Source organism: Eublepharis macularius, chromosome 3 (assembly GCF_028583425.1).
Source record: "Eublepharis macularius isolate TG4126 chromosome 3, MPM_Emac_v1.0, whole genome shotgun sequence".
Classification (NCBI taxonomy): domain Eukaryota; kingdom Metazoa; phylum Chordata; class Lepidosauria; order Squamata; family Eublepharidae; genus Eublepharis; species Eublepharis macularius.
The window spans coordinates 177,879,362-177,896,766 of record NC_072792.1 but is presented as its reverse complement, the minus strand read 5'-3'; the positions used below and the strand labels follow the sequence as shown (position 1 = coordinate 177,896,766).

The 17,405-nt window shown below is 45.8% G+C and overlaps 1 protein-coding gene across 9 annotated transcripts in view; it reads right to left on the bottom strand.

Moving 5' to 3' along the window:
- Positions 1 to 17,405, bottom strand: part of TENM4 (teneurin transmembrane protein 4) — a 472,503-nt gene that overhangs the window by 111,462 nt on the left and 343,636 nt on the right. For 8 of the 9 annotated variants that reach the window (XM_054974009.1, XM_054974008.1, XM_054974006.1 and 5 more), the window contains one exon: positions 11,751 to 11,936. In XM_054974009.1, coding sequence (XP_054829984.1) covers positions 11,751 to 11,936 — 186 coding nt within the window. Of the gene's footprint in view, positions 1 to 3,086; positions 3,114 to 11,750; positions 11,937 to 17,405 lie in introns of all 9 variants that reach the window. The other variant, XM_054974005.1, reaches the window with a different exon arrangement.

Below are 17,405 nucleotides of genomic sequence, written 5' to 3'. Positions count from 1 at the left end.
GGGTGTTAAGTCATCCTGAAGGGCGGTATATAAATTGAATGTTGTTGTTGTTGTTGTTATTGTTTTTATTCTGAGTTTTTCCTGGAAGTGAAGTCACGCCATCATCCCAACCACCATTTGGGGGGGAAACTAAAAGTGTGGATGGTGCATACCCTGCCCCCACTGGAGGACTGGCAACTCTGACTGGGAGACCAGTAAATACATTTCTTTGGCCTCTCATCTTGGTTGTGTAACGAGGAAGTGTGGTGTGGGCAAGTAGTCCTCAATCACAAAATCAATATACGTTATCATCAGCAGGACAGCGGAACTATACTGACTGGGGAAGCTCTACCCACCAAAAATATATCACTACCTGTTCCTGCCCCCTTCCCCCACCACAGGCCAAATCCCAATAAAATTTTAAAATAAATTGTAGAGTCAGATTTATTTCCTGTTTGAGTCTTTAGGTTAAGTATAACTAGAGTATAAATTAAATCTGAAAATGGGTAAGATGGGTAGCTGCCATAGTCTGGGTCATTTGGTCTGCAAATGAAGAAAATTGTTTTGAAGGTGGGCATTATTTTTAGTTTTAGATACTCAACACAAATGTTATATCAAGAGCCGTCATGACAGATGTATTCCCTCTTCTATGTGGGAGACACAGGGAAAGAAGAGGGGACTGTATCTTTTTAAACGGCCTCCACCACTTGGGGTTTTGTTAAGTATTAAAAGCAAACAAACGGATTCTCAGATTTATTCAGGGAACCTACTTTTTTAAAAAACAACCAATATTTTGAAACTGGTTGATCAAATTAAATATTGCAATCTGACTTATTTATTTAAAAGTAAAGGAGGCTCTCCCATACAGAATGTGAAACCCTGTCTGCCATTGATTTGAAGCTAAAACTGTCGGGCTTCAATGGAACAAGGGGGCATTCGATGCTTTGTGACAGAGAATGTAAGCCTCACAGCTATGTATAGTTGCGCTACAACAACATATAAGTAATTTCAAAGGGATGTGTTTGTCCAATTCAGCCGGGTTTACTGTCAGCTTGTCAGACCTATCAGGAACGCATTAGTGCCTGTGGCCTAGGTATCTAATGCATATAATTAGCTTCCCATTTTGAAACGGCAGGCAATGTTTTCCAGCTTAAAAAAAAGGTGGGTGAAAATCAATTTGACCACTTGGACTCTTAATTTCACAAATTAAATTAATAAACTGCAGCTCCAAGCCCGGAGGATCTTGAAAAAGGAAAATTGTTCGGGAGCAGCTTTCATGACTTTAACTGAGACACTGAAATAAAATACAATAAAATGAACAGCATGGTTCTAAGGCCTGGAAATAAACAGTGCAATCCTATGCAGAGTTACTCCAGTCTAAGTCCATTGAAGTCAATGGGCTTAGACTGGAGTAACTCTCCAGAGGATTGCACTGAAAGAGTACTAAGGTTTGAATCGCACATCACTTTCATTTATTCATTCACAAATCTGGCTTTCCGCTTAGGATTATAAGAAGCTTGGTTAAAAGCCAGCGTTTCCCAAATGGGAAGTGTAGGAACTGCTCAGAAGGGTGGTACAAGTAATTCTGCACCTATCATACTGCTATTAGGGCTATAACTAACCCAAGGCCATTTCCCCACAGAGATGCCAATTGGACAGGATAGAGGAAGGGCAAGCTCCCCTTCCTCCATCAGAGCTGGTTCACCATCTATTTATTTTATTTGATCAAATGTATACCCCGCCCTCCCTGCGTCTGGGCTCAGGGAGGCTAACAACATATATTATATAATTAAAGCTCTCTATATATCTTAAAAAAACACATAAAAACAATACAAACAACTGGCACCATGATGAACTCAGGCTATAATAAATATCTTTTTAAAACCATGTATATAGCTGTGGCACAGGCCAGGGTGGCCGCTAGCAGAGCACGGGATGTGGCAAACAGGAAGAGAACAATTCAATGGTTCTCAACCAAAGGCCTGGCAGAACATCTCCATTTTGCAAGCCCTACGGAACTGTAACAGGTCCCACAGGGCTTGTATCTCAATTGGGAGTGTGTTTCACCAGGCTGGGGCCAGGGTCAAAAAGGCCCTGGCCGAGGCCAGACGAGTATCCTGCCGGCCAGGGACCACCAGGAGCGGCTTATCCGCAGAGCGCAAGGCCTGCCTGTTGCTCATGTGCGCCAAACTGCCTGGGAATGATGACGAGGGAAGAGACAGTGGCATGTGAGTGCCTCCTCTTTTGACTGCCACCTTGGCAGCATCCAAGCTGCTGAGCTGCCTGAGAAGAGCCTTCCCCCTGCATTCTGCCTTAGACATTTTTGTTCTTCAATATCATCATAGGCACAGCTAGATTGTCTCAATGACACTTCATGGGAGTACCTCGGTACCAGGAGTGTTGAAGTCCGTTTATATCACCAGCCTAAACTCATTCATTGGTGGAGTTTATTCTGATTCCTTTATCATCTTAAAGTAAAAAGACCAGACTTTTCATGTAGGCCTTGAGAGTCAGTAGCTGTTCACCTAGAAACCCTAGCTTCTGTTAATATACAACATATTTTAAAGATGTCCACGGCGATGATTCGTGGTTAAACAGAGCTGGAGGATTGGTCCAGGGCTCCATTTGCATCTCAGGATAAAGGCCAGGGTCAAGATAACTTCTATTTTAAGCTACAACATAGCAGGGTCCACAGTCCATACAATAAAACACACTCACCTGGTCTTCATCTTTCGGGTCACGTAACTTTAAAAAACGGTTTTAAACATTGCTGCAGTGACTGCTGTTAATTTTTTTCCTCCTTCTGGCTAGGTGGGGGTGTGCGGGGGGGGGGAGAGACGACGACAAGAAATGGAATGAAGAGGACAGAGGAAACGCTACATGAAGTTAGTGCAAGATGAAGGCACGTACAAAAAATACATTCTTGTTTTCCAGCCTAAATGCCCCCAAAGCCAGCCTTTCTGGACATTAGGCAAGAGAATAGTATGATAATGGGGGAAAAAAAGATGCAACCTAATTTTGACTCGGCTTGTTGTTTGGGAGAGGGGCTTGATTGAGACCACAACGACAAACAGAGGAGAAAAAAGAGGAAGGAAGAAACGCCATACCTTTCACTACCTTATCCAGATAGTGAGCTTGGGGGAGATAAAAGACAGGACATGTAAAGTATAGGATTGAGTCAAGTGCAGTACAGTTTAGTACAAAGATAGTGCGGGGGGGTCACAGAGGCAAAGGAAAGGAGACTGGCCCACTGGAAGGCGGAGGACAGTGCTGTGGGAGGGGGGGACGGACGACAAACCAGATGGCCAAGCTTTACAGGGTAGCAGGAAGTGGAATGAAAGGGAAACGGGAGAGAGCAGAAACCAGGGAAGGTTTATTCATTCTGGGTGTTAAGCTCAGAATAAATGGCAGGGGATTCAAAGACCCTATGGAACTTTCCCCTACAAGGGCAACAAAGGAATCTTTTCTTTCTTCCTTTTCTTTCCTTCTTTCCATCCATACATCATTAATTGATACAGAGCTGTCAACGTCTAGAATAATGTAAGCAAAAGAGAAAGGGGTCTCTCCCTCTCCTCCAGGAAACCAACAGTCCAAATTCCTTCATTCTTTCCTTCTCGTTATTCAAAACTGATAACAGCGTCGTCCATGGCCACAGTTCTCGGCACAGAAATGTAAGCATAAGTGAGAGATGTCTGTGCCTCAAAGAACTAGCTTGCAGTAGAAATTGCTTTTTGCCTGCTATGACATCCTCTTATGCTGGTGTTATGTCTTTGGGGGGTGACGTATGGGTGTGAAAGGTCCCTTCCCTGCCCCAGGTGTTTATCATGATTTTGTAAGGCCTGAACTATAATTCAGACTGCAGCGGGTGGTCCTCCAACTTCATTTGCTTTTTTGAAAAAGACGGGCTATAAATATTGTAAACATAATACATTTGCAGGAAAAAACATGCATGCAAATAGAAAGGTAACACAGCAGGGAGAAGACTTTCTTGGCTTGCTGTGCTGGCTTTCTGTTTGCAGTGAGCATCAAACACAGGAGCGTGCCCCAAGGCGTGCTCCTTCCCTTCCAGTCTGAAGAAGCATAGTTGATTCTATCACCGTAGGGTTTTGAGACATTTCTCTCCAGCTCTGAATTTACATTGGCTGACCATCTACTCATGGTTCATAACCAGAGCTGCTACCTGGATGCCAGAGGTAACTTTTAAAATCTTGCTAAAGCAGGAGATGAAATAGCTACAGATACATCTACCTGTTTCCCCAGCGGTCAGTCCCTGCCATCTGGGATCTCGGTTGCAAAAGTGACGACAGAGGATACTGCTTTGGTCTCAGGGAACATCTGGGGGTTTCGGTGATCTAGTTTAAGCTAAGCAGGTCTGGATCAGGCTTGTGCCTGGTTGGGGGATGTGCTGGGAATGCTATCTAAGCTGCCTGAAGTTTAGGGGTGCCAGACCCCCGGTGGGGATCCCCCGCTCTGGATCCCCCGCTCTGGCCCCCCACACCCCGCCCCCACTTACCTGGCCAGCAGGGGGCGCACCCTCCATGCGTGCTCCCCTGTGGAGCTGCGCGCTCCTGCGGATCGGGCCCGTTTTGAGCCACTGTGGAGCGCTTCCCAGAAGTGACATCATCGTGCTTTGCGGGAGCGCACGCACCCCCCCTCAGAAAAGAGGTAAGAGCCAGACCCCAATCCCCCGCTGGGAGCTTGAGGGGGCCTGGCAACCCTACTGAAGTTCCAGAACGGAAGAAAGACAGGACATAAATGGAATTAATAGTAGCTATTTAATAACAGATACAATGATGACCCCTATTGAGGCAGCATATGATAAAAAGTATTGACTGCTAGGCCAATGAAAGGCATTCTTAGTACTGGGGAAGGGTTTCTGCGTTCTTGCTTGAACAACCAGCTCTCTTTCCTGGCACCCTCTGAACCTCTGCGTCGCCACTACGAATTAACCCCTCCAAAGGAGAGGCCAAGTCCGATGATGAGACAAAGCGATTCAACAGAGGAAAAGAGTGCTTAAAACAGCTGAACTGAGGTCAGGCCAAGAGCATAAAGGATGCTCAGAAGCCTTGGTGTGAGCACACAACCCCTTCTCTTTAGAACAGTTGACAACTTCAGAAGAGGGAAGGAAATGTGCTTATTGGGCCAGGCAAGATTTTTCGGTGAAAGCTGTCTCATTTCGCTCTCTTCCGGTCAATGCTTTGCTCTTATTTATAATGTTGCCGAGCTAAGACCAGGGACTGTTGCTGTTCTAAGTCTGGACGCCATACTCATCCTCCATTCCATCTGGCTCTCAGACGACTCCTCATACTGTTCACCCCCCCCTTCCACTCTTGTGTTGGCTTAGGAAGACCACCCACCTAGGCGAGGTCGTGACCTGAAGAAAAATCCCCCTCCCTTTCAAGTCTAGACACCCTGACAACAATCTAGTGGGTAAACAAAACCACAAGATGCATATTTGTAAGCAAGATGGAGTGCAGACTGACGGCTGAAATCTGGCCCGAAAACGAGAGAACTTTCTGGCAGTTCGGTACATTGAAGTCACACGAATGCAGTTCCTCAGAGAGTGGAACATGTAGCATCAGACCTCACATGTTGCTTCCCTTATTCACGCCATTTTTCTGACTGAACGCGGCTCCTATCTACTACTTTTAGAGAAAATGGAGACTTCTCTTTTTGCCCTTCAAAAAAAGGGCAAACCTTGTGTGTATGTTACTGTATGTCAGTGACATGACACAAGGGGAAATTACCCCACCTTCTCTAGCACCTGATCTATATCTTGTCCAGTGCCTGACCCCCTCCCTTCACACAACAACTGCTTGTTAGAACAACAACAACAACAACAACAACGGCGGATTTCCAGTTATGGAACTTAGTTATGAGTTGTTTCACGCTTTAAATCCACAAAGACAACTAAATGACACAGTAATGGCCTCCCTCACTCCAGAGGAACTTGGTTGTCCATATCATCCTGTAGGGACTCTTGAAGACTGAACTGGGCTTGTGTCACTCACCAAATGGGTACAGGCAATTTTACCACAGTTGCTACACCGGTAGGAGATATGCATTAAAGTTCTCTGCAGGATGTTGCAGGCAACCAAGTTACCTCAGAGTGAGGGAGCTCATCTCAGGAAAGTTTGCTTGCCAGTTACTTATCTAGTACATCCATATCCTGTACCTCCTCCAAGGTGCTCAGGGCTCACATGTAACATGAGCACACCAGCTCCCCTGCCCATTTCCAGAAACTCCGCACCACCTACTCTGTGGCACATGTGCCCTGAAATGTGAGAGAATGAAGCATTAAGCTAATGCAGACAGCAACTCGGACTTGCAGCACATTTAGAGCTGCTGTTGAAAACGGCAGCCCTGTGTCCCTCCTCTTCCTTTCTCCCATGGTCCTATGATGCTCGGCAGAGCTTCTTTGTCATTAACGGGGACTTCCTTCCTGTTTTGTGCGTGTTATGTGCCATCAAATGGCTTCTGACTCATGGCAACCCTATGAATGAACAACCTTCAAAATGTATTGTCGAAGGCTTTCACGGCCGGAGAACGATGGTTGTTGTGGGTTTTCCGGGCTGTATTGCCGTGGTCTTGGCATTGTAGTTCCTGACGTTTCGCCAGCAGCTGTGGCTGGCATCTTCAGAGGTGTAGCACCAAAAGACAGAGATCTCTCAGTGTCACAGTGTGTCTTTGTTTGCAAGACAGCCCGGAAAACCCACAACAACCAACCTTCAAAATGCCCAATCACTGACAGCCTTGCTCAAATCTTGCAAACTGAAGGCCTTGGCTTCCTTTATTGAGTTCAGCCATCTCATTTTGGGTCTTCCTCTTTTCCCACTGGCTTCCACCTTTCCTAGCATTATTGTCTTTTCCAGTGAGTCTTGTCTTCTCATGATGCAACCATATAATAGCCTCCATTTTGTCATTTTAGCTTCTAGGATTCAGGCTTGATTTGATCTAGAAGCCACTTATTTGCCTTTTTGGCAGCCTATGGTATCTGTAAAAAACTCTCCTCCAGCACCACATTTCTGATGAATCAATTTTCTTCCTGTCAGCTTTCTTTACAGTTCAACTTTCACATTCATACGTAGCAACAGGGAACGCCATATCCAACTCATGGAGGTTCCATGGCTAACAGTATGTAGAGCCCTTTCTTTCACGAATTTGCTTCCTCCCCTTCTGAAGCCACCTTGAGCCAGTGGCCATCACTACATCTTATGGCAAAGAATTCCATAAATTAAATACACACTAAGAAGTGCCTCCTTTTGTGTCTCTTGAATCTACTGCTGATCTACAGTGTCAAATTTTTGATCAGACAAAAGGAAGTAAAGGTTACCACTATGAAACATCCGAGGTGATGTCACCATGTTGAGAGATTCTCTGCCTCTGCCTGGCAGGCAGCAGGTGAGGGAATGAACTGAGGTGTGTGTGTGTTTGCGCATTAAACTCACAACCCTGATAACCTCACATTGTGCTTTTGTATTACTAGACTTACGAAGCAACAGAGGAAGAGGAGACACTGAGCTACCAGCTTTGATGGCAGCTGTGCATGAGCCATGAGATGGGCCTGAACCAAAATACGAACCAAAGTTTGTCACGAACCGGGCCGTTTTTTGGTTCATGAATCGGCGTTTCGTCAGTTTATTTTTTGATGAACCGCGACAAACCACTATGATTTTAGAGCAGTTCATCTGGTTTTTCAGTTTATCACTGCAGACAGCTTGGCACCAATCAATCAGTGTCCTAGGTAACAGGGGGAAGGGGCCTTCTGCAGACCCTCTGCTGCCCCGGAAGTGACGTTTTCGTGAACCTGGCAATTTCATGCTGGTTTGTGGTTCGTGAAACATGATGAAACACAAACCGCAACGAACCACCATTTTTCCAGTTTGTGCCCATCTCTAGACATAATATTAAATTCTGGCCATGGACTAGCAACTTTACCCTTTGCGGGGACAATCTAAGCAGGCTGGGATTTTCACATCATAGCCTGAGAATGTTTCTAAAAAGGATGGAATTGAAGAAGGGATTCTTACTCCCCCCCCACCCCCAGGATCTACAGGAAATACTGAAAGAAATGTCCTTTGCTTGGGCCAGCCCCTTCTAGAAATGTGACTGCATACCTGTCAATTACAGGTACGCATTTAAATCAGCACTGGGGCATTACCTTGCTCAGGGGAAAGCAGGCAGGGAACATGAAACATCTGGAATTATTGTAAACAGTGCAAGTTGCCATGCGGGGAAATCACAGGAGGATAAGGGAAATGCTTACCACAAACACATGGTATGATTCCATGCCAATGTCCTTTCATCTGTGCCAATACTACTACCCCTTTTGGGTTTTCAAGATTTGTTTGTGATGTCTTTTTATGTCTATATTCTTTAGGGGGTCTTCAGGCCAAGTAACTAGGTAAAGGAATTGAATTGAAAGGTGGAGCGGGGTACAAAGGAGGGTAGTCTCTTGATATGCTGCAGGAGAAACCCAATGGTAACATGACAGATTGTCCCTATTAACCTTGGAGTGATAACATTCTTGCCTCCTCCTATGGTGCCGATCCTATTTGCTGTTCATATCTTATTGGGAACAGCTCACCATTCTTGTAGATGCCTATAGATCTCTGAGCCTGCTAACATTTTGATCTTGTACTGGTGAGGGCTGGAAGATTCCTGCCCCTCACCTGGGGAAACATGTTCTATGGACCTGTGTTCCTCTTCTTGGAACTCCTGCCTTTAAAAAAATCCTTCTCTCTAAAAGAATGTAACCTTGTCTCTTGACTGTGAACATGCAACCCAGCGAGTCAGGTGCACCATGTCAGAAAGCGTATGAAAAGGATGGGGAACGGGAACAGTTGGAGGTGAGTTTACGAATCGGTAGGATACAGGGCTGTGAAATAGCTGATGTCAGAATCTGCTCAAATGAATTAGCCCGAAAATCATTCAACAAGTGGTCTACGCTGAATGCATGCGTTAGCGAAAGGAAGGAAATGGCTTGAAGAATGACAGAGGAGAACTGGAGCAACGGCTGGGACAAAGCACGGTGAGAAACTTCTGATCACAACAATTGTGCAAAAAGTTTGGACCCCTTCATAAAGGCTTTCATGCAGGTGACTAAAAGAAAAGAGGAGTGCTAAACAGGAACAAGGGGTAGCATGTGTACTTCATCCCACATATATGACCTTTAATCAGGGGTCATTTTGTAGAAAAAGAGCTGGAGGAACTCATTAGCATAACTCATTAGCATATGCCACACCCCTTGACATCACCGGAAATGTGTCATTAGCATAACTGATTTGCATATGCCACACCTCCTGACATCACCTATCCTGGCTGTTTTGGACCCAATCCTGGCCGTTCAGGGCCGAAATTGGGCCCAAAATGGCAAAAAGAGGCAGAAAATGGCCGAAAGAGGCCCAAAATGGTCAGGATCAGGCTGCTGCTGAATGGGAGAGTGATCCACCACCCGTCAGAGGCCCGATCTGGGCCGTTTTGGCCCCAATCCAGGCCAAAATGGACCCAAAATGGCCGAGTCAGGTGGGCGGAGCCACCTGACATGTGACCTCTTTGGGGAACTGCCAGAACTGCGTTCCTGTGCGTTCCCCCTCAAAATGAGCCCTGCCTTTAATCAAACAGGATTGGACCACCACCAAAAGATAAAAAACAAGAAGTAAGGATACATATTGTGGTCAACAACCACTGGATCGTATTGCCATCAACTCTCTTCAAAACTATTCTTCTCCTCCAGTTTTATGTAGCTGCTAAACTTACTTCCTTGGAAGGTTTTAGGAAAAGAGTTGGGACACATTTGCTTAGGCTCAGATCAAACGCCTGGTGACTCACACTGGCCTAGTGGTGTGGGGTTGTGAGCATAATTGTAACCCAGCAGGAAGGACTGCAGGAACCAGCCCCACTACATGGGGCTTAGGTGTCACAGAGGCCCATGTCTGAGCTGCTGTGATTGTGCAAATCACGGCAGCCACAGGAATGCGCGCCTGGCATGTCTATGCAATCCCTGCCGGGCGGGCAAACCTTGGATGGCTGCATGTTCTCGGATGCATTGTGCTAAGCCACCAAACATGTTAATTAGGATGCAGATGCCGTGTTATCTGGAAACACTATAGCTAAGTAAAGCTGTAAAAATTTCCTTTGCAGTGCAGTAGTCTACTGGGTGCCTCACTGTTCCATTTTCATTCCAGGGTGGCTTTAAAAGGGAAAATGTTTTGTTCGTCAGCTGAAAGCTGTTAGGTGCGAGGAATGGAACATTAAAAAAAAATGCAACCGGCTGGGAATGTTGCTTTGTGCCAGTTTATGGAGTGTCAGTTTATGCAGACCCCATAATGGACCCTAGCGGGTGACATTAGCATAAATAAAAGATAAAGCACGCTTTGGGTGAAGTCATACTTTTAATGCTGGAGTTTACGGAGCCCAATTCGCATGTGATGGATAGAGTCTCATGCTTCACGGGGGCCCTCACGTTTATCGTTCACACATTTTATTTACATTGTACTTTTTTCTATTGCTTTTACTGCATGTTTTGTACTGTTGTGGGCCGCTTTGGAGAGGAAAATGGGAAATAATTCTAAGTAAATACATCCCCATAAAAAATGTGGGTGGGATGTGTGTGTGTGTGTATGTGCCATCAAGTCGGCTCTGACCTATGGAGACCCTATGAAGGAAAGACCTCCAAAACGTCCTATCATTAACAGACTTGCTCAGATCCTGCAAACTCGAGGACGTGGCTTCTTTTGTTGAGTCAAGCCACCTCGTTTTAGGTCTTTCTCTTTTCCTACTGCCTTCCACTTTTCCTAGCATTATTGACTTTTGCAGAGAATCTTGTCTTCTCATGATGTGACCAAAGTATGATAGCCTCAGTTTTGTCATTTTAGCTTCAAGGCAGAATTCAGGCTTGATTTGATCTAATACCCACTTATTTGTCTTTTTGGCTGCCTGTGGTATCCGCAGAACTGGGAGGGATGCATCTTATTTTAATCTGAAAGGAGTCACCTTGAAGACTGAGATGTAATCTGGTAGATACATCTTGCTTGGGCCTGCATCACTTTAGCCAACCTCCCAGGGTTACAGTGTGGGGGGAAGGCACAATGTTTGCCATTGGTCTCTGATGTTTCCAATCCTGGGACTCGACTTTAACCCTAACTGGTAGTAGCAGGGATGCCCTAAGGTGCAAGCATGTGACATCAGAGCCATGTGACAGGAAGAGGGGAATCCAGATTCTTTGAAGCTGCCTGGGCTGAAAGGGAAACCACTCCACTGCTAAGTGACTCCACCCTACCGTCCTGTGGCTTCTCTGGTATGCATGTGAAAAGAAGTAGGGGATGTGATGCATGTTTTCCCCAGAGATCTACCTTAGCAGCAGGTCCTCCCCAAAACCAAGAAAAAATATTGGCTCTATAAAGGCTTGTGACCTGCAAGTGGGTCCCGGTGACCTCCCTGAAGGTCCCGAACTTTGGGTCAAAGACCACTGACAGATGCCCCCTGAGCTCCTCAGAGAACCGGTGGAATAAAAATGTCATAGATTGGCAGATGTTATGTAGTACAAGCGTGCTCGTATTGCCAAATGAAAGGACATTGGGGTGTTCTCTTTTGGATCGCCGCATGAAAATGTATGACGCCGGTACGTGAAAATCCAAGAACAAAAAAAGATGCGCATGCTGCAGTCATGTCACACCAATTCAATTAAGCATGCTCTTTTCATCCGACCCCTCCTTCCACCCTCATCGGTTATTCCCTTTCAAATGGATTCCCTTTTTTTTTCCCCCTACCGATGGTGCAGTGCTCTCCATTCCAGCCCGGACTGCATTCACACTTGCCGTCCCGGCAGGTCCCGTGCTCGTTGCAGCGTGGGTGACATGCTCGTTGATCACAGGCCGCTCCCATCCACCCCTCCTCGCAGCGGCAGGTGCCTCCGACACAGATGCCATGCCCGCCACAGTCCGCGGCGCAAATCTCTGTGGGAGAGGAAAAAGGAAAGAGACCGGAGGGGGGCAAGAGTGGGGGAGGGCAGGGTTGGAGTGAAAAGAGAAATCCAGAATGTTATTGTTATGAAAAGGCAGCCACACTCCACTACCTCGCCTGACGGGGAATGAAAGGAATTCCTGCAGCTCATAACGCTAATCCTTTCTGACAATAAGAATCTAATAAGCAGATTACAAAAAGAGGAGACGGACATGAATTGGTGAGGTCCACTAGCGATTGAACCTTCTATTTGCTTTCTAATACTATCACGCTCCTCTAGCTTTTTGTGAGCCAGCCGAATCCAAAGGGGGAAGGCTTTCTCCACGGCAAAAGGAACAAAAGTCACTTTTTAATTAAAAACTGGTTAAGTGTGAAAACAAAGAGCTGCTAAATCGCCTGAAAATAAAGTTAAGTGTTGTTGGCAAAGTCTATTTTTGCAGCTTGTTAGCCCTCTTGTCCGAGGGCTGGGGCCTATGGAACTTTGCTCTTTTGTTCTTGCCCTTGCTAACAGTTACAAAAAGATGATTTATTTCTGTTGAATGTTTTGAGAAGCTTTAAAAGCTGGCATTCGCTCCGGGATACAGACATGGTGACAGGAAAGTCTTTATGGTCCAGTACGGGCCTGCATAGGCTGAGATCCACCAAGCTTGAACACAACTTACCAGGTAAGGCTATTTCCTGAATACAGAGATACTGGTACTAGAAACTCCATTCTGGTGGCCTAGTCTGGTGGCCTGGTTTGGGCAAGGTGACCTCAAAAAGGCCAAAGAAACTCTAGAGGCCTCTAAGCTGCTTTGAATATCCAATGGATTCAACTGGGAAGCCACCGTATGTAACTAGTATGGTGTTCAACACTCACAAGCTGCTCTAGGCCCATTCTAGATTTCGTCGATACTCAGTGGAAGTCCCTGAAGCACATTATCAATATTAATGAGAATTGTTCATTTTTCGTCTACTGAGCGAATTATGTACCTCACAACTTCTCTCCAGACCACCAACCCGGAGAGACAGGTTCAATGATTTCTATGGGCTTAGATTGGAGTCACTCTTGTTTAGGATTTCACTGACTGTGCTAAGAGATTGCAACTTTCTAAAGGGACCTTCAAGGCTTTGAAAATGGGTCTCTTCCGTGGTATATACACGATACCTCAAGAAATAACAACAACAACAACATTTGATTTATATACCGCCCTTCAGGACAACTTAATGCCCACTCAGATCACTTTACAAAGTATGTTATTATTATCCCCACAACAAAACATCCTGTGAGGTGGGTGGGGCTGAGAGAGCTCTGAGAGAGCTGTGACTAGCCCAAGGTCACCCAGCTGGCTTCAGGCGGAAGAGTGGGGGATCAAACCCGGTTCTCCAGATTAGAGTCCCGCGCTCTTAACCACTACACCAAACTGGCCCATGCATGCGCATTCTCCACCTTATGGAACGGCCTGCCTGAAGAGGTCAGGAAAGCTTCCAATCTCTTGGCTTTCCACAAACTATGCAAAACCAGGGGCTTTTCCGCAACCCATCCCCGTTGCATTTTTTACTGAACGTCCTAGCTGTTGATCGTATTGACGTGCAGTGTGTAATCTGCCTTGAGTCTCAGCAAGAAAGGAAGACTTTAAATAACATAAAATGACTAATACACACACACACACACACACATCTCCACAACACCAACCACATGAGGAAGGTTAGGCTGAGAGTGTGTGACTGGCCTAAGATCACTCAGCGAACTTTCATGGCAGAGTGAGGATTCAAACCTAGGCCTCTCACACTTTAATCACTACACCATACTGGTTCTCATAATGTAACTCACAATGTGGTGGTGGTGGAGAGGTGCCATCAAGTCATAGCTGACTTATGGTGACCCCTGGCGGGGTTTTCATGGCACGAGGCTAACAGAGGTGGTTTGCCATTTCCTGCCCCTGCAACTCTGGTCTTCGTTGGAGGTTTCCCATACAATTGCTAACCAAGGCCAGCCCTGCATAGCTTCTAAGATCTGATGAGATCAAGCTCACCTGGGTATTCAGGTCAGGGCAACTCATAAGGTAAAGGAGGCTTTTTAATAATGTTTTGTTGTTGCCCTATTATTTTCTAATCCAGTCTTTCTCCTGCAGGATGCTATAATCTAAAGCATTTCCTTCTTCAGCTATTGTTCATCTTGCTAATAAGAAGGATATGACTGAGCCCACAAAGAAAAGATAGGGGTGGGAAGCAAAAGGGCTGGTGTTATACATTTGCTTTAGGTCACTGCCTGCTGGCAGAAAAATGTCCCAAACTTTCCCCAGCCTGTACTGGCATTATACCTGAGCTAAATTCATCCTTACATAACTTTCCTCCTCCTCTTTATTGCAAGAATGTGACAAAATTTCACTGATCAAACAAAAACGTCAGCACTGTTTCTGCTCGGCTTATGAGTCTGGAAGGTCCCTAACATGTACCGTCCAACCATGACAGGTTAATGATAAGAAAACTAAAGATCTTCTTCTCCTTCCCTTGCAGCATGAATGGCACTGACAGGAACCTTATACACACCTAGCAGTTTTTGGGATAGTCAACGTAGCATGCCTTGGCATATAGGGTTGCCAGGTCCAGGTCGGGAAATTCCTGGAGATTTGGGGGAGGGTGGAGCCTGGAGTGGGCGGGGTTTGGGGAGGGGCCTCAGTGGGGTATAATGCCATAGAGTTCACCCTTCAAAGCAGCCATTTTCTCCAGGTGAACTGATCTCTTTGGCCTGGCGATCAGTTGTAATCCTGGGAGATCTTCAGCTACCACCTGGAGGCTGGCAACCCTACTTGGCAATTAGGAGGTGCTGCATGTGTCTCTGATAAGCAAATAAGAAGGGAATGCCTCCTCACTCCTCCTCCCTCTCTGTCTCCATTGAAAGATTCTTTCTCTTACCCCCCCTGGCCTCCAAACAGAAAGATCGCATCTACCTCTCTCTCAATGGGGAATTTCCCTTTCACACTCATGCACCCTTGATGCTGAACTAGTTGGCCATGATACAGGGAAAGTAGATTCGTACACTTTCTTTCTTGTTTACGGTATTTCTCTGAATGGCATCTACCTCAATAAACTGTGAGTTCTATTTTTCAACCATGTAATTGCCTGAGGATTAATTACTGCACGTTGTAGAAAAACGCTTCTGCTACCAAATGGAATATGACTATCTCTATAGAAACATGGCTTCATTTTGGAGTACTCAACCTGTTTACAAGAAGAACTTACAGAAGGTCCATACGATCTGTCCTCCGAACACAGGAGTGACAGGTAACAGAAAAGCTAGCTTCAACCCAATTTCTGCTTTCTATGGAGAGCTTCTCCAGTTTCTAACAAGAAATCACAGAATGTCCACCCCGCCCTGCCCCATTGTCCAACCACATTTACATTCACACCATGTGAATCGGTAGCTGGTGTGTATGTCTGTGCGAGTCATTCAAAACTGACTGGCACTAAACTATCTTATTGGCTGAGCAACTCGCACACATTTGTGGATGAGCTTTGTAATCCTGCAAATATTTGTAATTTTTCCCGAAGGTGGGAGAAAGGTTTACATAATCAAACATGCAAATCTCATTTTTTTTCTTCCTGACCTTTCCCCAAGGACCTCAGCTGTACTGTTTAGCCTACATTTTATCCTACAACAACCCTGTGTGATAGGTCAGGCTCTGTGCATGTGTGTGTGTGTGAGAGACTAGTCAAATGTCACTCAGTGAATTTTCATGGCTGAGATGCGATTTGAACCACAGCTGCATCCAGGCTTCATTGCCTATTACACTGTTGTTGCATTATTGCTATGCCACTGGGTTATTTGGCAGGGAGGGACCAGCCGATCCAGTTGTGAATGACTGCTATAGCGCAATGACTGTGCAATATCCAGCCATGTGTGGATGCAACCCCATTCAGCACTACAGCCAGTCTACCATGAAGCTCCATAGGGTTTATAAAGGTTCCTCAGGAGACCTCTTGTCTGGGATTACACCTGATTAGCTTCAGCAACGTTGCTGAGTTATTTGCCCTTCAACTATACCCTTGGAGCCAGCCATACATGGCAACCTGCCAAGGAGCTCAACAGCAAAAATGGAAAGGTTGTCAGGGTCCCAGAGGGCTAGCATGTCTGGGCTGCCTTTGGTTCGGTGGGCCACCCACTGTCCTAGCAGATACAGTCAGAGATGAAAGCTGCCTTTTTTTTTTGCCTGCCTTCGCTCTGCGCATCCCCAAATCAATCCAGAGCATCAGAAACAAGGCCGAGCTCCTCCCTAAGGCCAGCGGACGCATGGAACGAGCTGTTGGCAAGAGTAGAAAGTCTGCGGAGGCCAGTACAGTAAGTGATGCCTGGCTTAGAAGCAAACTCACAGCAAATCTGCTCTCTAAAGTGCTTGATTAAACGATGGGCAATAAAATTAAGCTATTGGGTGAGCACACTGCAAGACAACCGTGAGCAAATGACAACCCCTTGTTGGAGGATTCAATACAAGCGTTTGCCACACTGTCTTAGGGCCAAGCTATAAGTGACGAATGACACTTGAACGGCAAGTGGATTGAGTGGAGGTTAAGTGAACAGAGAGAAATACACTTGCTGTTCAAGTGTCGTTCGTCACTTGTAGCTTGGCCCTCACTCAAAACAAAAGGTTGGGTGGACTTATGGCATCAAACCCTAGGCAGAGGAGGAGAGAGAAAGAAAATACTAGGAGTTCGAGTAGAAGGCCAAGCTCTTGCCAGTTAAAACTCCAGGCTAAGACACCAACATCCACCTCACTTGTATTATCTCTCTAGTTCTGCAAGAAAACACTTTGATCTCGGGAGAGAAAGGGCTATTGAGATTAGTCAAGGCTATATCATATAAAATATGATGGGGAAGGGCTGCAGCTCAGGGTTGACAATTTGCATGCAGAAGGTTCTAGGTTCAGTTCTCGCCACCTCCAAAGAGCAAGATTCAAGTCCAGTAGCACCTTAAAGACCAACAACATTTCTGAGGTGTAAGCTTTAGAGAGTCCAGCTGTCAGGCTATGGATGACAGGATATGGCAGAGAGATCCCTGGATCATCACAGAAAGACACAGGTCCTTGGTTAAATGACTTTTAATCAGGAATCAGATCTTTTCCATATACATAGGTCCATAAGCTTACTTAGAAGCAAGGATGCATCTGAGCAGTACAACTTCCTTGAAGGGAATAAAGGCTTGAGGAAAGTACAGGTCTAAATACTCAAACATTCCCCTCCCTTCTAACCCACAAGTTTGAGTGGGAAGAAGTCTGGGAAACGTTTCTGGAGTTTATACATTAGCTAGACAAGATATGGAGAACTGTAACATTTCAGACACTACAAGGTCATTTCAGTGAGCTTAGAAGAAAGAGATTACCTACAGCTCTCCCGGCTGTGTTCTCAGGCTGTGAGAGGGAGAAACGAAAGCGAGGCACATAGTCCTTGCACTATGAAATCAGACAGTGATGTACATAGCATTG